This window comes from Choristoneura fumiferana, chromosome 16 (genome assembly GCF_025370935.1).
Source record: "Choristoneura fumiferana chromosome 16, NRCan_CFum_1, whole genome shotgun sequence".
Classification (NCBI taxonomy): Eukaryota; Metazoa; Arthropoda; class Insecta; order Lepidoptera; family Tortricidae; genus Choristoneura; species Choristoneura fumiferana.
This window is the reverse complement of record NC_133487.1, coordinates 18,614,540-18,639,124: the sequence shown is the minus strand read 5'-3', so window position 1 is coordinate 18,639,124 and position 24,585 is coordinate 18,614,540. Positions and strand designations below refer to the sequence as shown.

The following is a 24,585-nucleotide window of genomic DNA, read 5'->3' as shown; positions in this document are numbered from 1 at the left end:
AACGCCGCCAAAAAAGACAACTAAAAAGTAAATATAATTATGCACTACCCAGCTGTTGCCCCCGACTTCATCTGCGAAGAATTCGTTTATCCCTATCCCTTGGGGACTATGCTGATTTCCCGCAAAATTAGCCTAAGTTAAATTAGTATAAGTACCTAGTAATATTTTTTTATCTAAGCGTCGTCGGTGTCGGGGGACCGCTAAGGTTAACTAAAAGGAAACTAAAGTACATATGTTGTATTTTTTAAAGTAAAATGTTTAAAATCCTTGAATGTACCAAAATCTAGCAGCTGAAGTATGTTTACATTTCGTTAAATACCTATCCAAACCAAGTATAGGTTACTGAAATAATTTTATTCACAAAGTTATGAAGATAAGGTTCTATAAAAGTTCTATAGAAGCCTAGAAATCGAATTGGTTCACTGAAGAAAGGTACGCCATAAATGACAGAAATTTTAATAAATATACTTACGTACCAAAAATGATGGGAGTAGTGGTTTAAAGAAACCTTCGCTTATGTACGCCGAATACTTTACGTTCTTATGTTACAAAATTTCACGGACTAGTGAATTAATGGGAGGGATAGGAAGCACCCCATTTATTAAGGTAAAATAGAAGGATATACAAGTAAAGATGAACATCGATAAAGTACGAGTGCAAGGAAATTATGTTCTTACGAAATTGAGACCGTTCATGACTACAGCGCCACATTCCGGTGGCAACTATAGACATTATTGTCGTTGATCGGAGTTATTGGGCATATGTTGTTACAGCTGTCAAGCAAGAAGTTAGTAATCTTCATCATCATCATCATCAGCCGGAAGACGTCCACTGCTGGACAAAGGCCTCCCCCTTAGAACGCCACAATGAACGACTTGCATCCAACTCTCACGATGTCGTCAGTCCACCTGGTGGGAGGCCTGCCAACGCTTCGACTTCCGGTTCGTGGTCGCCACTCGAGGACTTTTCTCCCCCAACGGTTATCTGTTCTTCGAGCGATGTGGCCTGCCCATTGCTACTTCAATTTGCATATTTTTCCAGCTATGTCAGTGACTTAGTAGAAGTGACTTAGTGAAGTGCAGTGACTGTCAGTGAAGAAGTTAGTAAACATCGTAATAATTAAAATGGAATCTCGTGATATTACACTATATCAGAAAAATATGAACGATGATAGTATTGACTTGTCACGAAAACGGGGTAATGTGTCATCAACATCAACCACGAATTTCTTCTTACGGCAATTAGCCATTTTTTCGTTGTTCTTGTGACCACCACTATACTTTTGGAAATCTGCAAAATCTTGCTAAGACCATATTTATTTAAAAACAACCAATGCTTACTGAAAAAATCATACAATCTGACTGCTAAAGCCAGCACCATTGGTGTTATTTTTAGCCGTAGCGAGCGCTGTGGTCGTTTTGGTCCCCCACCTTTGCACGGTCCCAATAGGTTATTCATGTTCTGGCTTCACATATTATGCATTTTGTATAAAACACGCAGTTCTAAATTAGAAGAAAATAAGGTACAGTGGACGTAAAAAGATGCTTTTCACGAGGAATGAAACCTTTTGAAAGGAGGAAGCAATTAAAGGAGCTGAATTGCGCACATTAACGACCTCAGATATTATCGTACGTGGGATCGTGAAAAATATGTACAAGAAAAAAATATGAGATGTCAAAACGTGTGCGAATATATTTAGAAAGCGATCCCTTTATATTTGATGCTTGACATTTCGCTTTATCATTCGCAGAATGTTCTTCGTTTTTCTTTTAATAATGATCATTTCTTTACCCCTCGTCTTGTCGGTGACAGGTAACCTGTAAATAAGCAGAAATAAGTAAGGATTATGTTTTTGGAATATTTAGAGATACTTAACTGTGCACGTTTTTGAACGCAAAAAATAAATAATGATTACAATCATGCCTCAATTAGAGGAATTAGACGGGATGCATAATAAATAACAAACTCGAAATTCGATGATATATATAAATCTAAGATTAAATAGGTTAACGTTTCCGCCACATTATCTAATCTACCTTTAAACGAGCAATTTTCTTGTAAGTATATATATGTGGAGTGTGGTATGCGTGTATTGAAGCGTGATGAGATGATGTACGTTTGAATTTGAACGAAGAATGAATACTGAGTTTGAGTGAAGAACAAATGAGATGTTATGGCAGTTGACGACGTACGACGAACGTAGACAGGCGTGTGTGCTTATTGTGTTTTTCTTTCTGACGTAATTTTTACGATTTGTATCATTTTTTTTCAAATGCGCTGGCCAATAAAGGCATTACAAACTACTGCTACATTTCATTCACGAACTGGTTACCACATATATAATCAGAATCTCGGAAACGGCTCCAACGATTTCGATGAAATTTGGTATGTGGGTGGTGGTTTTCGGAGATGACAAAACGATCTAGGTTGGTCGTAATAATTGACTTTTAGCCCGAGCAAAGCTCGGTCGCCCAGGTTCTTATATTATTATGACACATAAACAACCACCTTAGGTTACGAGTAGATTACAGTCACAGTATTTTTTGATGTGCACTGGTAAACGCTACACGCTGCAAATTAATTTCTATCCTTCTCTCACGCACTATGCATACATTAATTGTGTTGTATTATGTCGTCATCATAGATTACCTCATAAGTTTCTATTAGGCTGGAATTGTAACTACAGAACAGAACCATGTCCTCAATATTCCAGGTTAATCTTAAATATGTGTTACTGATGGGCACAAGTCTCGTCTCAGAAGAAGAAGTCTTGGTTTATACTTACGGTAAACCTCAAGTCCTTTAAAATAGGTGTCCTGAACTATCCAGAAGTTGACGATCCATTGGACAACGCCGCGGCAGCTCAGGTATGCAAACATCAGAGCAATCCACGTGGTATCATCGTTTATGATGAACGGCTGGAGCTGTTCGTCGTAAGGAGCTTTCTTTTTTATGCGGCGCAGAACTGACCCAGACCCTATATATTCCAAGATGGCAGCTGTAATGAGATAAGAAGAACATTTTTGCGCCCTGATCAGGGTCATAATACTCCATTCATATTTTTCCAGGCGTGATAGCGTACTTATCTTGCCAAGCGAATTAGATCGTTGAAGTGGCAATGGGCAAACCATAGGTGCACGGAGAACAGATGGCCGTTGGGGCCGAAAAGTTTTCGAATGAAGAACAAAGATCGGCAAGTCAGCCTAGGATGTTCACCAACGAAATGGATGTATGACCTGGTTAAAGCCGCGGGTTCACGGTGGATATATGCCACTGCTAACTGATGCAATCGGACATTTATGGGGGAAGCCTATGTCCAGAGCGGACGTCCTAAGGCTGATATGACGATGGATAATGATTTCTGATTAAGGTCATAGTGCTCCACGTACATTTTCCCAGCCGCGATAGAGTAGTGGTTTGACCTTTCAAGCAGAGTCCTTTTGACTCATATGTCTGAGTTTTTCAATGTGCAAAATTGCACTCGAAATTTGACATGGGCATTTTGGTGAAAGAAACATCAAATCGATTCAATAGTGTTTAGTTTCCAATATGCACTGAACCAGCGTGGGTATGAACCCAAGCCCTCTCCGTCTGAGGGGAGTGCAGTGCCCAGCATTGAGACATGTGAAAGCCGGAGATAATTAAAACTATACGAAACCATCGATCGAGCGGCCACACCCTGCTTAAAAAACGGTGACGGTACGGAATCGCAGAGACGCATCGTATGCGCACCATTTTTATCGCATGCCCTCCACACTGCTGCTCAATAAGTACCGTCTATCTTTGGTAGAGAGCATGCGGTAAAGTCCTGACATTTACGGCAAGTCACTGCGATTCCGCGCCGTTTGCGTATTTTAAGCAGCGGTGTGGTCGCGGCCTAAGGTCGCCAAAACCAAAGTCGCTAAGACCAAACATTACATTAAGAATAAGTGACAGTGTTACGCGACAAAACTTGCTTCCCGATTACAGATGTGCAACTTGCGGAATGTTTCCAGAAAGTTGAAAAAAGTTTTCGGAAATTTCTGGAAATTTTCACAAGAAATATAGGAAATTAAAATTTTAGAAACGGAAAGTTTTAATACCCATACAAAATTGCGAGAAGTTTCCGAAAGTTTCCTGTGCGAAAAATTCCGCAATTTTGGAAACTTTCCTTTGCACATCAGTGTTTCCGATAATGCTACTTCAGAAATTTTAACAAATATAATATATCATCTCAGTCTTTGATCAACAGACGCTCACTCAAGATCACCTACTTGACCGATAATGCTAATAGCGTACCGTTTGAACGCTTCCAAGTGGACTCAATAATTCCGGGTCGATAATGTCGATGACACTCCACTGCCTGTGATACGTGAAACTGTTGCTTGATGTTAATATTGTCGCGTATCGCTGATCAGTTTATTCTACTGTGTAATATACATTACATTTTCTTTGTATTTTTGGTACTTCTTCTTAAAACTTTGGAAAGTGAGAACTAACAATCGGAATCAATACTAACATCCATGATTTGACTGCCAAAATATATTTTCGATTTGGCCAAAAGTCAGTTACCAGGTCATCCCAGCCTATATACGTCCCACTGCTGGGTACAGGCCTCCTCTCAGAATAGGTAGTTTCCACGGTGGCCAGTGCGGATTGGGAACTTTACACACCATTGAATTGCTTCGCAGGTTGTGCAGGTTTCCTCACGATGTTTTCCTTCACCGTAAAGCTCGTGGTAAATTTGAAATGTAATTCCGCACATGAATTTCGAAAAACTCAGAGGTGCGAGCCGGAATTTGAACCCACGATACTGCTTCAGAGGCAATAGGTCAAACCACTAGGCCACCAGGGCTTCTCACTAAAGTTACCAGGTCATCATCATCATCATCATCGGCCTATCTTAGTCCACTGCTGAACATAGGCCTCTCCAGTTGCACGCCACTGAGCACGATCCTCGGCCAGTCTCATCCAGTTCTTGCCAGCTAACCTGCGAAGATCATCGCTCCACCTAGTCTGAGGGCGTCCTACGCCACGCTTGCCGATTCGCGGTACCAGGTAGTTTCTATCAATTAACTGAGCCGTCTGTAAGTTAATGAATTTTCAGAAAAACATGGTGTAATTTAATTTGATACTTCTCTAAAAGTTCTCGAATGGAGACCGTGGATCGGCAAGCACAGCGTAGGACGTGTACCAACGAGAAGGACGGATGACCTGGTTAAAACCGCGGGTTTACGGTGGATGTAGGCCGCTGCCAACCGAAGCAACTGAAGGTCTATAGTGGATACCTATGTCCAACAGTGGATGTCCTACATGGATGATGATGAATTGGATCTCTCTTCTTCAACTTAAGAGTTATACTCCCTCCTTTGAGCCATCCTCTTGACCTCTTGATACGACGCGACGCCAACTTTCTCCTTTATCTGATCGATGTAGCTGCGCCTAGGTCGACCTCTTCCTCTCTTTCCCTCGATCTTTCCTTCCAAAATTGTTTTGAAGAAGTCGTCGTGTCGTATCAATGCCCGACCATATTCCCGCGTCTAGCATCTATAGTGTTCAGGATTGTTCTCCGTTCTTCAACCATTCTCAAGACTTCCTCATTGGTCTTCCTTTCTATCCAACTTATGCCTTTCATTCTCCTCCAGCACCACATCTCAAAGGCTTCCAGTCTTGCCCTATCATTCTGTGTCAGTGTCCACGTTTCACATCCATAAAGAGCAATACTCCAGATGGAATTGGATACGCCTAGGATACTTAAGTAGCTGATACAAAATAATTTCCTTGCTCACCCGCGACCTTAAGATGGCTAAGCTTATGCAAAATATGCGTGTTCATGCAGTTCCTCCACGCTGTAAGAACACACACAAATCACACAAACCCATCTATCACCACCACTACACTACACTGACGCGTTTCGAACTGAACCAGAGCTCATCTTCAGAGTGACACAACCGTACACCATGCTACCAGTTGTTAGACACAACACATGCACACGCATAATACGCATATTTTGCATAAGCTTAGCTATCTTAAGGTCGCGGGTGAGCAAGGAAATTATTTTAGTTCATTAATTGAAATCTGTTTCTCACACTCTGTGGTGGTAAAGCTAGCGTCCCGTAGGAACAGGGCGGCGTGCACCAAATCTACCACCAGTATCGCCACGCCAGTTGCCGTGAGCGGCAGCAGCACAGCGTAGAAGCCGCACTCCCGCCGGCCTTGGCTGGCGTTCAGCAGCGCCAGGCCCAGCCAGGCCAAGTGTAGACATAGGGACAGCTTCACCTTACTAGGGATTAATTTAATTAGCTGTATTTGTAAGCCGTGGTGGCCTATCGTCCCTCAAGTAGAGGATCGTAGGTTCAAACCCCGGCTCGCACCTGTGAGTTTTAGAAGTTCATTGTGCAAAATTATAAATTTGAAATTTACCACGAGCTTTACGGTAAAGGAAAACATCGTGAGGAAACCTGCACAAACCTGCGAAGCAATTTAAGTGTGTGTGTGAAGTTCCCAATCCCCACTGGGCCCGCGTCAGAACTACGGCCCAAGCCCTCTCATTCTGAGAGGAAGCCTGTGCCCATCAGTGGCACGTATATAGGCTAGGATGATGATGTGAATTAAATATGTTCTTTGCTATGCGGCCGATTAACGTGTTCTTTACACTTTTGCATCTAACGATTCAGTGTAATTGCCGCTTTATTTTTAAGAATGGGGTGGTAAATTTATCACTCCTTTACCGCTCTCTGTAGAATTTCTGCTATCTTTTGTGTTAGACATAAATAAAAGTATAATGTATAATGTGTTTTGAAATTTAAAGCGTATTGGTACGAACTGTATACATTATAATGCCGTAAATTTTCAAGGCTGTGATGATGATGAATAAATAAATAAATAAAGAAGCAGTCTTTTTTTATTTCGTTCAATTAAACAGAGAGGGCATCACAACTACCTGTCACAAAAAATAGGAACTCAACAAAGCTGGAGAGTGAACCTTACTTTCTGAACGCAGTAGCGATATGGTTATTCTCTGGCCACACGATGGTGGAGAACCATACTGTTTGTTTGTACGTCGTGGTGTGGTTATAGAAGTACTGTCTTCCACAGGCTTGGGGCTCGTAGAGGTACAGCAGTTTGATGAGGGTCAACTGGCGAGGTTCTTTGGAGTGTGGTGCGAACGAACATTCTAGTGTTAGCCAGCTGAATACGACGCAGATTATTGCTGGAAGTAAATGTATGAGAATGCTGACGGCTTCACAAGTTACTTGCTTTATTTTATACTACACTTTACCCGCGGCTTTGCATACTTAATCCTTTAGATCCTGCAGTTGAATTGAAATACCGGGATTTGACTAAATTTCCATGGAATTTTCCAAAAATGATTTTTATTATGGTGGATTTCATTAACGTTGTAAATCTGCGCCAAATGTCATGTCTCTAATCATAGCGGTTGAATTTTGGGTTTTTTTTCCAATCCCGTGGAAATATCGGGATAAAAAGTAGCCTATGTGTTATTCCAGACGTTCAGCTATCTACACACCAAACTTCATACAAACCCATCGAGCTGTTTTAGCGTGAAAAGTAACAAATATATTGAGCAGGTGGTAGAGTAGGGTTGACTGAACAACACTACTTAATTCACTAGTTTTTTCAATTCAATATTTACGATGAATTAAATACCAGGGATTAGTACGTACGTATTAAATGATACTGTACGTATAACTACGTCTTAAATCGAGTTTAGCTCGACATGTTTCGGGCTATATTTCGTAGCCCTTCTTCTTCTCGATTTAAGACGTGAGTTATCCGTTACAATATAATTTAATATGAGTGAGTCTCACGGTAGTTTCATGTTCAAAATTAACTTTTGCTAGGCAATTAAACAAGCTTGAAATAATAACATAGAAGAACATCACAAGTTTCAATGAAGCGCTTGTCTGCTTGGCTGAAACTCAACAATCCCTCCAAACTCAATTCGTACTCACTCTGATAGAGAATAACGACGACCGTCCAAACACAAAACGAGCTCATTTCGTTATTATTGCCAAGAAAATTACATTTATTATTTAAAATTGATGGCAGAGTCGTCGGGCTACAAAATGCATTCCAGTGGGCCGCGGGGACGCGATTTATCGCACCCGAAATTGTCGCGTAGACCTTGACATTTCGGCCATAATTAAACACAGGGCCTGTTTCACCACTTGTCGACTAACTTTAAGAGAAGTTTCCCTGCCGGCCGCGCGGCCGTGTTAGGTATTCGTTTGGAATATTGCTGTCTTTATCGCTCGTGCCATAAGCGCTCGCAGCCGTCCCCCCATGCTCCCTCATGCCTTCCGCAACGACGTCCGTAATTTATATCGAGATAGCTGTAGGCTTTTCAAGATTTGGGCGGTTTAATTTGTGGTTTCGTTGTCCTCATATTATACCAAAAGTATAGAGCACAGAAATCAATTATATTTTACAATCAAGATATTCATTATATCTATGCCTGTGGTTTTTTCGATTTTTGGAAAAATGCTTTATTATTCTGTAATTCTCGTGCAAAGTTGACATCCCTTTTTGTCGACTTTTGAGCTCCTGTAATTCTGATATTACACATTTATATGAAAATCTGAAAACCACAGGCATAGATAATTACGTCTAGTCCATACTTACAAATTTCATCTATTCCTGTTGCCTAGTTTTCAAATGAGACCGGGACTACGTTTGTATGGAGAATGGAACGAAGAGACTTCTCTTAAGTAACGGATATCAGTGATGCCGTCTCTGTTTGTTTTGTCCGAATAAACAAAGACGGCATTACTTTTATCTGACACTTAAAGTTAGTCGACAAGTGGTGAAACAGGCCCTTAGTGCTGTAAGGCTGCGTTTCCACCAGAGATGTACGAGGATATGTTGCGAGGAATGTGTTTTTCATTAACCAATAGAATCGCTTCATTTACCCCCTGACCCAGACTAGACCTCACTCCTCTCAGCCATTTCCACCAGAGCCACACCCGTTATTCACCTATTAGTCGCGCTGTATGTATAATTTAATTACTGTATAATCTAATCTGATGACAGGTGGTGCATGGTGCTGTCTTCGCATCTTTTTCCATATTTCACCTCAAGATATCACAAAACAAAAATCTGTAGCTGAAAGGCACTCGGTAATTTCAATTAAAACCACAAGGCCAACCATCCTGTTTTGATTACCTGTAAGCACAAAGCACCTATGTCTGGAGATGTTAATGCGTTCTGTTAGCTCTGTTTTAAATTAACATTGATTTTGCTACTTGTCGTAAGTAGGCGGCATTAAAAAAATGAACAAAAAACAAATTGTTTATTCGTTTTTTTTTGTACAATGTCCATTTTTGTACAACATTGCCAAGAAGAATGCGTCGTAAGAAGCTTGGCAGAAAGTCATGTCAACTCATCGGCTGTTTTAGTCTTGAAGTCGAAACACAGTGGCACTATTATTGCGGCTGGCTGCTGGATTAGCGAGTATGATGGTTGTTGCAATCCAGGTTGACCTTGCATTGATAATTTTAATTTTGAGCTGTACTAAATTAAATTGAAAAAAAAAAAAAAAAAACTATCTTGTACTAAATTAGTTTGTAAGTTGTGTACCAACAAATAAATTAATCATTGTTATTTGAAAAAATACATTATTATTATTACGTTGGTGTGCGTGTTTTCCATTTTGTGATATTTGTATACCGATATTTTTTTTTCAGCAACCCAGGTGGAAACAGGCTTAAGGTTTCTATTATGAAAAAAACGGATAACTCACGCCTTTGATTGAGTTTAGCTCGACATCCTTCGGACTAATTCGTACTCCTTCCTCTCAGAGCACACGCGCCACCGCTCAGAGGGCCTACCCCGAAGTTCGAAAATTGAAGTTCGTATCGTACCGTCCCTCTCGCTCTCGTATTAAATAGTATAAGTGTCAGAGGGACCGAGCGACACCAACTTCGATTTTCGAATTTCGTAGTAACCGTGCTGCTCGTGTACTGCTTGACGAAACTAAAACCGGCATACAATTACCCACATTTTCATCGTCATTTTCATTATTATTGTCAAATGTAGGATAATAATAAGATTGTAGCGCAAAGATAAACCAAAACCAACTCCGGTTATAGGTGCTCTCTACCCGTAAGTCTCAAATTAATGGCCTACCTTCAAGGTGATAATGAAAGATGCGCCTTTCGTTGGACCCTTAAATTGAATTTTCTTATGAACGGAATTCTCATTTCATTTCGTATTACCAAAAACGTTGGCGAGATATCGTCCGTTTACACCAGGGTGGGGAATTATTCTGAATATTAAGGACATGTCTTGGGCAAAAAAACCGGCCACCGTGAGCTCTGTTCCTAACAATATGGTTGTGTCCTAAAAAAAATCAATTAATCTGTTAGTAAGGTAATCAAAAAAATTTGATTCCTTTTTTTTTCTTTTGTCAATTTAATTAAAACCGGCCAAGTGCGAGTCAGGCTCGCGCACGAAGGGTTCCGTAGCATTATCTATACAACATTAGACATCAGCTAAAAAAAACACGTTTTTTGTATGGTAGCCCCTCCTTAAATAATTATTTTATTTCAATTTAATAAATTACCTGTATTTTATTATGTGCAATAAAAACTTAACATACTATTGATACTATTGATAATTTTGGAATAACTGTTACAATAACCCTCCTTCGCGCAGTCGGGTAAAAAGGATTCGTACTATTTTTAAAATTTAATGGTTGCCCTAGCAGTTACTTACGAGTGACAACTCGATTAAAACCCGTCGCAACATAAGAGCGATTAGTCCTCGATCGTATACATTTTAGCTACGGAACGGCAAAGTTCACTATGCATTTGGTAAAACTGTGAAACTAACGTTATTTTATACGAACTTTTCGTTGACTGTTAGACGCTAGCGACGCTGTTACCAGCAAAGTTAAGTTTGTAGTTCCGTTTGGAGTTGACATTCGATTATGGTGGTGTATTGTCAGGTTGATCAGTATTTGTGATGGATGTTCCGAAATTTGATAATCTTCTTGTTGAGTTTAAACCTAGCTTTTGCCCGCTACTTCGTTCATGTGTGGGTTTTGTCGGATTTGTTGCAGTCAAATTCGAGACATGAAATATACATATTATATTTTCTTTGCTGTCCAATATCGGCTTGTTCAAGCAGTAAAATAAATACATATAACGAATAAGTCCTTGGCAAAAGCACGCAAAAGTAACTATACTGGGTGTGGTATAATATAAATAATAATATAAATTAAAACATAGATTAGTCCTCGTCGAACTAAACAACATTAGTTCAGCGACTTTTAAAAATAATGACATGTTTAATTTTCCTTTTTTCATACAAATTAAATACTGCTATCAATGTACGCCATCCTAGAACACAACTGACGTCGCCTGTCACGCTACAAACATCAAACATTTTGCTTTACATTGCTGCTTAGAATAAACTTAAAAGTGTAATAAAAATAAAAAAAAAAAACTAATTACTTTTAAAAGTCGCTGAACTAATGTTGTTCAGTTTGAGGAGTATGATGTTTTAATTATTTGCTCATATTACAGGCCAAAAGCCGTGGTGGCCTAGTGGAAGGAAGCAGAGGGTCGTGGGTTCGAACCCCGGCTCGCACCTCTGAGTTTTTCGAAATTCATGTCCGGAATTACATTTGAAATTTACCACGAGCTTTGCGGTGAAGGAAAACATCGTGAGGAAACCCGTACAAACCTGCGAAGCGATTCAATGGTTCGTGCGAAGTTCCCAATCCGCACTGGGCCCGCGTGGGAACTATGGCCCAAGCCCTCTTGTTCTGAGAGGAGACCTGTGCCCAGCAGTGGGACGTATATAGGCTGGGATGATTACAGGCCACACCCGGTATAATAGGAGAATGGAAACCAGTATCATAATCATCGTCAACTGAAAGACGTCCACTGTGTTGAACAAAAGCTTCCCCCCCCTTTGAACGCTACAATGAACGACAACTGCCGCTTGCATCAACCGGTTGTTTGTAAATAGCGTTTCCACCAAAGATGTGCTAGGATGTGTTGCGAGCAATGTGTTTTTCATGCACCAGTAGAAACGCCTCATTTACCGCATGCAAATCGGCCCACTCGTTTAAGAGCTACGGTGCCACAAACAGACAGACAGACACACATAGCGGTCAAACTTATAACACCCCTCTTTTGCGTCGGGAGTTAAAAAGTAGCCGCCAGTGACTGGGGGCCGCGGCAGAATTGGACTATTCATTATGAGGAAGGCTTGAGTAATCCCCTGCTCGGCGGCAGCTTCGGATCGCATAATTGCACTGATAGTGCACGCAGAAGACGCTGCTGCCCGTTTTCTGGATATAAATGAATGCAAATTGCTAGTCTCTTTATTTGAAAAGTCTCGTAATAACCAAGAAAAAAAAGGAAAGTTAACCATAAACCATTATTTTATTAAATTCACTTAATTAGATAAGCAAACTTGAACCACTTACAAAATGATAAAATAACTAGTGCAGTAGGCTTTTTAAATGAAGTACAACATTTTTCATCACACTTGCTCGTAAACAGTGTCGTAACATGCAGGCTACCTTGGTTGCAACCCCCAAATAAAACCTCGACCTTAATGTGCTTGTCATGAAACTCGTGGTCGGTAAATGAGTCATTGCCCGTACTAATTTTCATGTCATGAAGCCCAAGGTCGGTAAATGAGTTTGATATCGCACTGCGTGGTCGGGCACATGCTACGTGGGGTGGGGCGGCGCGGAGGCTGGCGCTGCCAAGAGCGTAGTCAGCGGTATCGGCAATTTTTGGAAAAATCTTAGTTTTTCTTTTACAAATATACAATTTTACTCGCAAATGTGATGAAAAACATTGTATGTCGCACGGGTGGTACTAGAATTACGAACATCGACTCATTAAAGCCCTCAGTCTTCGACTTCGGGCTTCTAATAGACTCTCGTTCGTAATTCCTTGTTTACCGCCCTTAAGACACAATGTACTATTATCTACCCTATCTCACCGGATGGAAAGTGACAATGAAGTCTAATGTGTAACTATCTGGCTAAACAACGGCATATTCACTCTAGCCTAGAAGGATTGTATCCGTCCGAAATAAGAATACAAACGATGGGAGCAAATCCCATTTTCTTGGTGAACGCCCTACGCTGCGTTTGCAAATCTGCAGTCGTAGTACTTTTCAGCCTCAACAACGCGGCCATCTATTTTCAGACAAACTTTTTAAATCTATTTTGTAAAATAGCAACTACAGAAGCATTTCAATCTGTGGCTTTGTCTTTACACACCAGTGAATTGTAGTAGTTACAGAATATTCATTAAAATTCATAGTATAGGCGATAATACTTAATACCCTCCCAACTGGACGTCGGTCGGCAAAAATTACTCCAAATCACTTAAATACCTTTTACCACAGTACGGCGTACTCTCACCCGTTCGGAAATACAACGAATTACCATCTGTAAACTGAGAGTTTCTACTATCAGGGAACGGTATATTAGTCTTGTCAGCGAGACGCCTTTTGACCTTTTTCTTCTTGATTTTTCCGATGATGAAACGAATGACTTTGCAGTTGAAGATATTGACAATAAGGACGATGATTCCTCGCATCCAGGCAGCGGAGGCAATCATCGGTACCCAACCACCGAACTCGTCAATGTTATTGATACCGCGTACCTTTCCCCATCCGCTATACCTGAGAAAGAAAATGAAAGTGAAATGATTGTTATAAATGCGAAAGTGTGTGTGTTTGTATGTTTGTCCGTCTTTCACGTTGAAACGGAGAGACGGATCGACGTGATTTTGGCCATAGGGATAGTTTATGAGCTAGAGAGTGACTTTTGATCTGATGATGAGAGGCTACTTTTAATCCCGGAAAAAGGCATAGTTCCCGAGCCAAGCAAAGCCGCGGGCAAAAGCTTGTAGTAATATATATAATATATAGGTACTCGTAGCTTAATGTCAACGCGTGTGACAGAATAGTACAAGTAGATTCACAAGAGCTAGCACGAATGGATGGAATGAAAATATCTGTGTTTCCTATTTGAATACACTTAGCACAAATATGAAAATGCCATGCATCTGTCATTTTCCAACAAAAATGTCTAAGTGACATTACTTTCGTTCATTCCATTCGTGCCAGTACTCTGAAATTCGAAAATCGAAGTTCATGTCGTTCGATAAAAAACTTCGATTTTTGAATTTCGGAGTAGGCACTCATCTCTTGTGAATCGACCTGTAAGTACAATATTTCTGCCAATGGTTCACATTGACAGTATTCAGAAACTTCATAGTTATGTAATGCATCAGAATTTGCTTCATAACCACCATGTCTACTCAATCGTATATGAGTATGGAAGTGTGGATTATTGTAGCACAAGGTACCTTAGTATCATCCCTTTGGTCAAGCTCTGCTGGATGTGAGCGATGTACACCACGCCCAAGCAGATATCGAAGAAGATGACAAAAAGCGAAGTGAAGTAGACGATCCTGAGGACGATCACGAATACTTCCAGGTCTTCAACATTAATGAAAACCCTCAGAATCAAAGCGGTGGCCAGCCAGAAGGTATGCAAACACACGCTCATGATTAAATAACTGCAATATAAGACAGGAAAGTTTTGTAGTTAAGTGTTTGTTTGTATCTAACCACCGTAGTATTTTCCCAAGAAAAGCACTAAATAGAAACGACAGAAAAGTAGGTTAGGTTAGAACTGTGACCTTACAAAGAGACGACCTGGTACCTGCATAGTAGGTTAGGTTGGGTTAGAACTGCGACCCCATACAGAACTTAAATTTTTCACACCACACAAGGTGTTCAGTCAAACAAGATTATTGTGTGTGATTATGTGTTTCATATAAAAGTTTTTTTACGATATAAGTTTTGGCGATACGAATTTCAGCTCTGCACACCTTTCATCCAAATTTATTCAACCGCTTCGCGTTTTGGCGTGAAGGAGTTACAAACACACGCACATACTGCGCACACTTTCTGATATGTAATATTTATCATCATCAGCCTGTAGTAGTCAGCTGATAGACGCCTCTCCCAATAAGCCTTGTCCTCGGCTCGACGCATCCAGCTTCTACTAGCAGCCTTTCGCAGATCGCCACTCCATCTGACCAAAGGGCGTCCTACACTACGATTACCAAGACGCGGTCTCCGCTCAAGAACTCTTTTACTCCACCAGTTGTCAGTTGTTATACTTAGTATAATTATTTCTATGACATCATCTACGTACAATACATACTTTTTCGTTTTCTCTGGCAGCTGCGATATCACGCTCATGAGAGGCGACCTGTGCTTTATAGGCAGCACCGCCAGCCCATAAGTCTCGTTGCCAAGCACCAGCTCGTCTATATGCATGATGTGTACTTGCGCGCCACAGGCATCCGTGTCGTACAGGTACATGACACGGAACAGTATGTCCAGTTCGAAGAAGCCGTTCTCTGGATTCCAGAGACAGCTGAACACTGATACTGTCACCAGGTATGCTGCAAGACCTGGGCATATAACATAGTTAGTATGCGAGAACGTCGGTTCACTAATGTTAACCAGAACATTTTTTTACAAATGTTTCGTTTGATAAATATTTTATTTGGCCATGCATTTTGTTCTAAAACTGCAAATGTACAAACTAAAAAAAGATTGGTGACAATTTCGAGTAGCAACAAAACCTTACATTATCATCGACTCGTTTAAAATGCAATAATTACGTAGGTAATAATCCTATGTAGGAGATACTCAATGCCAAATTTGAACACAATCGGTTGAGTGCTTTAAGCGTAAAAGCGTAAGAAACAAGCAAACTCACTTCGCAATTATAAATTTCATAATATTTATAAATTGTACTGATATGAAAACCAATTCCGCAATTGTCTAATCAAATAACTCAAAATCCTCAGGGATGTACCCTCAGTTTTCGGAGCTCCGTGAAAATTGTCGCCTTTTAGAAACCGCCAATTTTCCGGGTCTCTACCCGTCGCCTCGGTCAAAGCACGGAACCAAAGGGCTTGCGGCTTAATGGATGACGTTTACATGGTAGGTAAGGGAACCAGTTGGGCCTATTCCCTATTCTCAGACAAGGCACGTGATCTGTGCGCATACAGAGGCGTTACTAACGCTCAGATGGATTTGGTTTGTTCGTATATGGATCGTCAATCGTGTATGTTGATCCAGATGGCTTTGCAAGACGGCTTAGTTGATTGCCGATTTGCTAAAGACAGCAATGTTATAAGCTTGCTTGTTTGCCTCCCTTTCTTAATAAAAAAAAAAGCTCATGCAATATCAAAATATAAATCAAAACCTTGAAGGATAGACTACGCTGGTGTTTAAAATACACTGACGCACTCTAACTTCAGTTAGATTTGCATTATTTTTATGACGTGTAACTTCCAAAGGAGTGCTTAAAATATACATTTATTTAAGACAGATCATTAAAGGCAATCACAGACGAAAAAAAATATTCGTTGCGGGAGAATAGTTTTCAGGTGGCAACCATAAAGATGCGTTTCCACCAAAAATGTGCGAGCATGGTGTTGCGAGGATGTGTTTTTTCATAAAACGCTTCATTTAGTTACCGATCTTCTGACACATCTCTAGTGAAAACAGCTGAGCGGAGTGAGCTGAGGTAAATGAAGTGTTTCATGAAAAATACATTTCTTGCAATACGTCCTTAGTGGAAACGGGTCCTAAAACGAAAGACTAAGTGTTGCCAGGCCTCTGACAAGGCCACGTGGATTGGGGCGTTTTAAAAAAAAACTGCACCCTTTTTTTTGGAAAAATATGGTTTATCCTACTCAGAATCGATAGTTAAAAAAAAAAACAGTTTTGCGACGTTTTTTTCATAATTCATTGAATCAGGCGTTACTTTGCGGAGGTCCATATTAATGAGCTAAAATAATTTCTTTGCTCACCCGCGACCTTCACACACACACACTCATACACTCAGTATGGGCGGGACAAAACTGACTCATAAAAATTTTGTATGAAAAAAAGGGTTTTTTTTAAACGATCGGAATCGATGGTGCTCTTGATTCTGAGTAAAAAAAAACATATTTTTTTCAAAATTTGAAAAAAGAAAAGATACACATTTTTTTTAAAATGCCCATTGACGACTTTGCGAGAGTTGCAGGCAACTGGTGGTTCAAGTGGCGAGTTGTCATTCATTATGTTCACAGGGGGAGGCCAGGTTTACTAATGTTTCGGCGAATAACGTTTGGCAACCTGTTTCATTTCGCAACTTTTCATTTCCCAACTGTTTAATATTTCTGAAACTGTAAATACTTCAGGATTTTTATAAAACTAACCTAACCTAACCTAACCCAAAGGGTCATCGTGCGTGTAGAAACACGATGGCCCTGAATTAAATCCTGAAATGTTTACAGTTTTAGAGTTTGCGAAATGAAAAGTTGCGAAATGAAACAGGTTGCCAAACGTTACGTTGCGAAAAGGCAGTACTCGGGGAGGCCATTGTTTTGTTCAACAGTGGACGTCCTCCGGCTGATGATGATGATGATGACGGTCTACATCTCGTAACAAATATATCTATGTGAATACATGTAAAACACGTTTTTCCATTGAAAAAACTTACATTGCAGTACTATTATCCATGAAATCGCTTTCAAATGCCTCCTGTCGGACTGTTTGACGCCAAATAGTATTGAAGGGGAATGAGTCGAGTATACTTCGTAAAATCCTCTATCAAGGGATTCTGCTAGTTTTATTCCTCGGGCCATTTACTCTTTGCACAGTGGTTTTTAAACTAATTAGTCGTAAATCTTATTATTCTCCTAAATGGCGGCCAACAGGAACACTTCATTTGTCAATGACAAGAAAACGTCAATATTTTCAACTGGTTTAAACTTTTTGTAAAATACTCGTTTGCTAAAATAAAAATAAAAAACCAGCCAAGAGCGTGTCGGACACGCCCAAAATAGGGTTCCGTAGCCATTACGAAAAAATAAGTAATATTTTTCGAAGGATTTTGTATTTTATACGGAATCTTCCAAGTTTAGGTATATTTTATACCTTAGGCTGCTATTTAAGAGTAAGGGGCTGTTTCGCCATCCATTGATTAGCGTTAACCGACGGTTAATTGTGATGCCGTCTCCGTCTATTCGAACAAACCAAATAGAAACGGCATCTCATTTAACCGTCAGTTAACACTAATCAATGGACGGTGAAACAGCCCCTAAAACTACCAATAATTCTCAAGCAAACGTAGCCGTTATAGTTTTCCTTGAAAGTTTGATATACTTACTACCATCCTGAATTTTTTCAAATTTTCCACCTCGAGCGGGGACGCTCTATTATATGAAAATTTGCACTTTAAAGTCGAATATTTCGCAAAAAAATCAATGTATCGAAAAATCGTTTTAGCACACCCCTAATGGTTTTAAAAGACCTATCCAACGATATCCCACACTATAGGGTTGGATGAGGAAAAAAAATAACTTTACGTCTATGGGAGGTAGGTACCCTAAAAAAAAATCAGCCAACTGGCTTGAAAATTAGCATACATACTTACGTAAATTTGGTGACAATAAACCTCTAATAATCTGGTAGTGACAGCTTGGTGGTGCTGTCAGGATCGTCTCCGCAGGAGGGAACTCCTGAATGATTAATAGTACTGGTTACCTATATCTTTAGATCAATGGAATTGTATTCCTTGCATTGCTCCAATCTTTATCTGAAGCTTGCCAAGACATTTAATTTAGTGGGATTAGTTAAGGGTTTCACCAGACATATTACATTGTGTTCCTTTGTAGCAAAGATTTTAATACATTTCGGAATTGCCGGCCATAGAAGGATTACGAGCTCCTTTATTTTAACTAGTTTAAGTTTGTACTAGTTATTCTGTTATAGAAGCAGGTTAGGGCTCTAGTATCCTACTATTATTATACGAGTAAATACGAAAATTATGTGTGTATCAGGCACACCTATCACCACTCAGCCAAGAGTGTGGCGAAGATGTGTGTGGACGTGTGTGTGTGTGTGTGAGTGCGCGCGCGCGCGCGCATGTGTGTGTGCATGTTGTCATTTTTTGTTTTTTTATCGTTACATTCTTATGAGAGACACGAAAAAATACAGCGCGGGTTTCTTTATGTAACTTAAATAACACTCATGATGTAATTTCCTGGAAAATTATGCGTAATTATAATACGAACTTTATTCCATTGCTAGGCGTAATTATTTACGCGTACGAAGCCGCGGGTAAAAGTTAATCATTTATAATAAAAATACATATGCCAGAAATAAATAAATAACTAAATATAAGAAAACTATACCGTCGACACAAAACTCAAGTGTTTCTTTTTAAAAATGTGTGCCCCTCCGTATTTTCGTTGGATCACAAACAAACATGATGAAATCCGCTGACCTTTATTTACCTTCCATTTCGGTTCACCGTCCCTCAAAACTAATACAATTTACCTAAAAAGCACTGTGTTTATTATTACTTCACTCTGTTATTGTAGGACAAGATAGTTTCAGAGGCTTTTGTCAACCCAGCAGGTTATAGCAAAACTTGAAAAGTTCATTGTTTATGTTATTATAATATACGCTAGTACCGTCGGGTTTTTAAACTTCTGAGCAAACATTTTAAAGAAAGAAAGAAAGAGATTTATTTCGGATCCAAAGGTACAGTCGCCATCAAATATTTCGGAGCAGCCAAGGTGGTCAAAAATATCGATACATAAACTCTAATACCTTAAGGGGCTACCCGAGGTCTTCAACGATTTTTGACAAGTTTTGAATCGTATCTCCTACAGATAGAATTTTAATTCAAACGGCTACCGGTTCTTCAATCTTTTATCTCTTTTTTGTTTACCGGATCTTGGGAAAATTAATATTACTTAATTTTGTATGATTTTTTTAAACATTGTCCAGAAACACTTATTTCGTATCTCTATTGACGTGAAAGATCTAACATATACGGAATCTACATATTTGGGTTCGTCTTTGACGTCCCTTAAAACAGTCAAGGGTTTTTGAAATGAATTAACAAAAAAGTTATGGCCAGAAAACCAGTTTTTTGGCCTCATCATCATCATCATCATCAGCCCGAAGACGTCCACTGCTGGACAAAGGCCTCCCCCTTAGAACGCCACAATGAACGACAATTTGCCACTTGCATCCACCGGTTTCCCGCTACTCTCACGATGTCGTCAGTCCACCTGGTGGGAGGCCTGCCAACGCTTCGTCTTCCGGTTCGTGGTCGCCACTCGAGGACTTTTCTCCCCCAACGGTTATCTGTTCTTCGAGCGATGTGGCCTGCCCATTGCCACTTCAATTTGCATATTTTTCCAGCTATGTCAGTGACTTTAGTTCTTCGACGAATTTCCGTATTCCGGATTCTATCGCGCAAAGAAACTCCAAGCATAGCTCTCTCCATAGCTCGTTGCGTGACTTTGAGCCTCTCTAAGAGGCCAACAGTTAAGGACCACGTCTCAGCGCCATAAGTCATCACTGGCAACACACACTGGTCGAAGACTCTAGTCTTCAGGCACTGCGGAATATTGGACGAGAAGACATCACGAAGTTTCCCGAACGCTGCCCATCCGAGTTGGATTCTTCGGGCGACCTCTTTGTTGAAGTTGGACCTACCCAACTGGACAACTTGTCCCAGGTAAACATAGTGGTCAACAACTTCGAGTACATCGTTCCCAACGATAACCGGCACGGGTGTGACATGGACATTTGACATGATTTTAGTCTTGTCCATGTTCATCTTAAGACCCACCTGTTGGGAGACGATACTGAGGTCACTGAGCATAGTATTGAGCCCCTCCAGCGACTCCGCCATTATGACTATATCATCGGCAAAACGAAGATGGGTGATGTACTCGCCGTTGATATTGATGCCGAACCTGTTCCAGTCCAAGAGCTTGAAAACGTCCTCCAACGCATTTGTGAACAGTTTCGGAGAAATAACGTCTCCCTGTCTCACACCTCGCTGCAGTTGGATTGGTTGTGTACTCTCGTCCTGCAACCGGATCGACATAGTGGCGCTGCTGTACAAACTCTTTAACACCTCGATGTATCTATAGTCAATATGGCATCGCTGAAGGGACTGCAGTACAGCCCAGGTCTCGATTGAATCGAAGGCTTTTTCATAGTCCACAAACGCTAAACATAGTGGCCGATTATACTCCTCGGTCTTCTGTATAATCTGGCGGAGCGTGTGAATGTGGTCTATGGTGCTAAAGCCTTTACGGAATCCAGCTTGTTCGGGAGGCTGGAAATCATCAAATCTTCGCTCGAGACGATTCGTAATGACCCTCGAAAACAACTTGTATACATGACTCAGGAGTGAGATGGGTCTATAGTTCTTCAATAAGGTATTGTCGCCTTTTTTGAAGAAGAGCACCACCACACTCCTGTGCCATGCTTCCGGCGTGGTACCCTCGAGTATGACGGAATTAAATAACCTCTGGAGGACTACAAGTACCGGTTTACCACCCGCTCTCAGAAGTTCTGTCGTGATTCCGTCATCCCCCGGAGCCTTGTTGTTTTTAAGTTGTTTGAGAGCCACTCTAATCTCGTACAGGCTGATATCTGGGATGTCTTCAGTGTAATGACGGGTTAGTTTAGCTCTGGTATCTTGAGCTGCACCTACAACGGGCTTCTGTGTCGAGGCATATAACTGTTCGTAAAACCTTTCAAGCTCTCTCAACAACTCCGGTTTCGATGAGATGATACTGCCATCGTCGATCTTCAACTTAGTCATTTGGCTTTTCCCAATAGACGAATTCTTTGCAAACACTTTAGAGCCCTGGTTCCGCTCAATTGCTTCCTTAATACGTGCAGTATTAAAGGCACGCACATCGTGTCGCATGGATTTTGAGATTCGCCTATTAAGTCTGCCATATTCCGACATGTCAGTTGAAGATTGCAGCCTCATCTCGTTCCGAAGTTCCATTAATTTAATGGTTTTATTGGAGAGCTTCTGAGGTCTTTTCCGGCGCGGAGTCTTGAAGAACAGGGACCCCACGGCCTGAACAGTTTCTACCAGCCCGTTGTTGATCTCGTCCGCTGTTTTGCATTCGGCTAGGCACTGGAAGCGATTATGCAATAAGAGTTGAAAGCTTTCGGGGTTCTGGATTTGGGCAGGACAAGGACGGAGCGTGGACTTCACAAGACGTGACCGTTCTAGCTTCACATTAATATTCAGTGTGCCTCTGACAATACGATGATCACTTCCGGTTTTCACCCTGTTGATCACAGAGACATCACTGAATATTCGCTTCTTGGTCGTCATAATGAAGTCAATCTCATTTCTGACTGAACCATCATTTTTGGCCTAAAATTGTTCAACTTTGATGTCTCTCGAAGATAAACTTTGAAGTAAATATGGGATTCTATATTGCTTAAAGCCGTTGTTGTTAATATAATAAGCCACAAAAAACATTAGAAAACTAAGGAATTCAGATCGAAGGTCCCCACCTTACACACCCTACAGCAATAAGAGTAAAATTTAATCGCATTTTAACGATTCGACCGCGCAAGAGTTGCCATACAGACATATAGACGTTAGTGATTAGTTGCTATACAATTTGAAGTATTGCAATTTTATATTTAAGATTGTTTTTTTGGAATCTTTTTGTATTTTTTTTTTGAATTCCAAATTTTTACTTTTACGGTCATCCCGTAAAACCTAAATTAAAAATACAAACTAAAATATATGTAGATGCACAGAAAAACCAGAAAAATAAGACCAGCACTGGAAATCGAACCCAGGTCCTTGTATTCCGTACCGCGTGCTATACCGCTACACCACTGCTGGTCAACGGTACAGACACGAGTTTCTCGATGAGGGCTACGGTATAGATGTCGCTAGCGTCACTGCTTAAGTGGCTAAATAAGAAACAAACAAGCTGAGATATAAGGTGCATAGGGGAAATTCGTGTCTGTACCGTTGACCAACAGTGGTGTAGCGGTATAGCACCTGGGTTCGATTCCCAGTGCTGGTCTTATTTTTCTGGTTTTTCTGTGCATCTATATTTCAGTTTGTATTTTCAATTTGTTTTTATTTTTTGCTATTATTTTTGCTTTGTATTTTATTTGATTAATGCCGCCTTCTGACGTTCGTGCCGTCGCGGCAATAGTCATTAGTCTTAGTTAAGTTTGGTTATAAGTTAAAGGGTCATACTGTAAATCAGCGCTTGAAAAAGAAAAAGTTGAAGTAAAAAGAAAAAATAGAAAAACTGTCACGTTTCACATAGACTAGATTCCTACTGCTTTCAAGTCTATCACAATACCGTTGAACTTTCCGCTGATGAGTGCTCTCGAAATTATCATTATGATTGAGCGAAAAGTTTACATAAACAACCGACAAAGTGCGAGTCGGACTCGCGCACGAAGAGTTCCATTCCGTTCCATTAAGTATCTATACCTACAACATTAGACATAAGGTGACATAAGCAAAAAAAACAAGTTTGTTGTATGGGAACCCCCCTTAAAATTAAGGTCTGTTTTTGCTTGCTAAGTATAACTGCTTTACCGACCGAGTACCTATGACATATTCCGCTATAATGTCATTTAAAAAGGTAACATGTGCTTGCAATGTGTTTACGAATTAATTTGAAAACTGGTCAACCTTTTCATTTTAACACTGTAGAGGACAGACATATTCAAGCGAATTAGCTTGTTGAAGTGGCAATGGGCAGTCCATATAGCACGGACAGATGGTCTTTGGGGCCGAAAGGTTCGCGAGTGGAGACCGCGGATCGGCAAGCGCAGCGTAGGACGTCCACCAACGAGATGGACGGATGACCTGATTAAAGTCGCGGGTTCACGGTGGATGCAAGCCGGTTCCAACCGAGGCAACTAGAGGTCTATGAGGGAGGCCTATGTTCAACAGTGGACGTCCTATGGCTCATATGACGATGATGATGATGATTGTAGACGATGCGTCATGTATCGGACCTATTACCGATGGACGGTGGAGTATGTAAGGAGCACTCGACCGTAGTAGCCCGATCATGTTTACTTTCTACCGGTCAATATCGCTGTACCTCGTACAGTTTGGAAGCCATTCGCATCGACTCGGTGATTCCGTCCTTTGCAAACACTATAAAGAAAGCAGGATAAGAGATATAGATCCGGTTGGCTGACCGCTAACGCTGCTGAAGGAAATTGTGTATTTCAAGCGTCAATGAACAAATAGAATAGAGAAATCTTGAAAGGTTCGGCAGTTTGTTCAGGCTGAAGGGTTTGTCAACACGTTTGGACGTGATAAATAAAGTTTTCAGAAATAGGTTAATAATAGACATGAGAAATGAAATCGAGGCGGTTGTTTTCCTCTGAATTTTAAGAGTTTTAATTTCGTTACATAATAATACGGAACCATGTTAAATTACTAAAAAATATATACTTTGAGAAAACGAACCTGTTCAATATTTAAACGGCTAAATCGATTTTGATTAACATGTCTAAGAACCATTGCTAAGAAACCTGATTTCAAACAAATTAAACCGCATTGAAATCGGTCCATCTGATTAAGAGCTACGGTGCCACAGATAGACACACAGATGCACAGATATACAGACACACATAGCGGTCAAACTTATAACACCCTCTTTTTGCGTCGGGGGTTAAAAGAACATTTTAACGTCAAACGAA

General features: G+C 40.5%; 3 protein-coding genes across 3 annotated transcripts in view; 1 reads left to right on the top strand and 2 right to left on the bottom strand.

The window, feature by feature from the left end:
• Window positions 1-24,585, top strand: part of gogo (thrombospondin-1 like protein golden goal) — a 533,136-nt gene that overhangs the window by 202,037 nt on the left and 306,514 nt on the right. The gene's annotated exons all lie outside the window — the stretch shown is intronic.
• Window positions 1,412-8,074, bottom strand: LOC141436298 (uncharacterized). Its single transcript, XM_074099209.1, has 5 exons — window positions 7,956-8,074; window positions 6,970-7,192; window positions 6,069-6,262; window positions 2,786-2,998; window positions 1,412-1,817 (listed from the first exon to the last, which is right to left on the bottom strand). The coding sequence occupies exons 1-5, from the start codon at window positions 7,999-8,001 to the stop codon at window positions 1,780-1,782; spliced, it is 714 nt and encodes a 237-aa protein (XP_073955310.1). The 5' UTR covers window positions 8,002-8,074; the 3' UTR covers window positions 1,412-1,779.
• On the bottom strand, window positions 12,683-17,756 carry LOC141436313 (uncharacterized). Its single transcript, XM_074099244.1, has 4 exons — window positions 17,555-17,756; window positions 15,212-15,464; window positions 14,346-14,558; window positions 12,683-13,656 (listed from the first exon to the last, which is right to left on the bottom strand). The coding sequence occupies exons 1-4, from the start codon at window positions 17,697-17,699 to the stop codon at window positions 13,344-13,346; spliced, it is 924 nt and encodes a 307-aa protein (XP_073955345.1). The 5' UTR covers window positions 17,700-17,756; the 3' UTR covers window positions 12,683-13,343.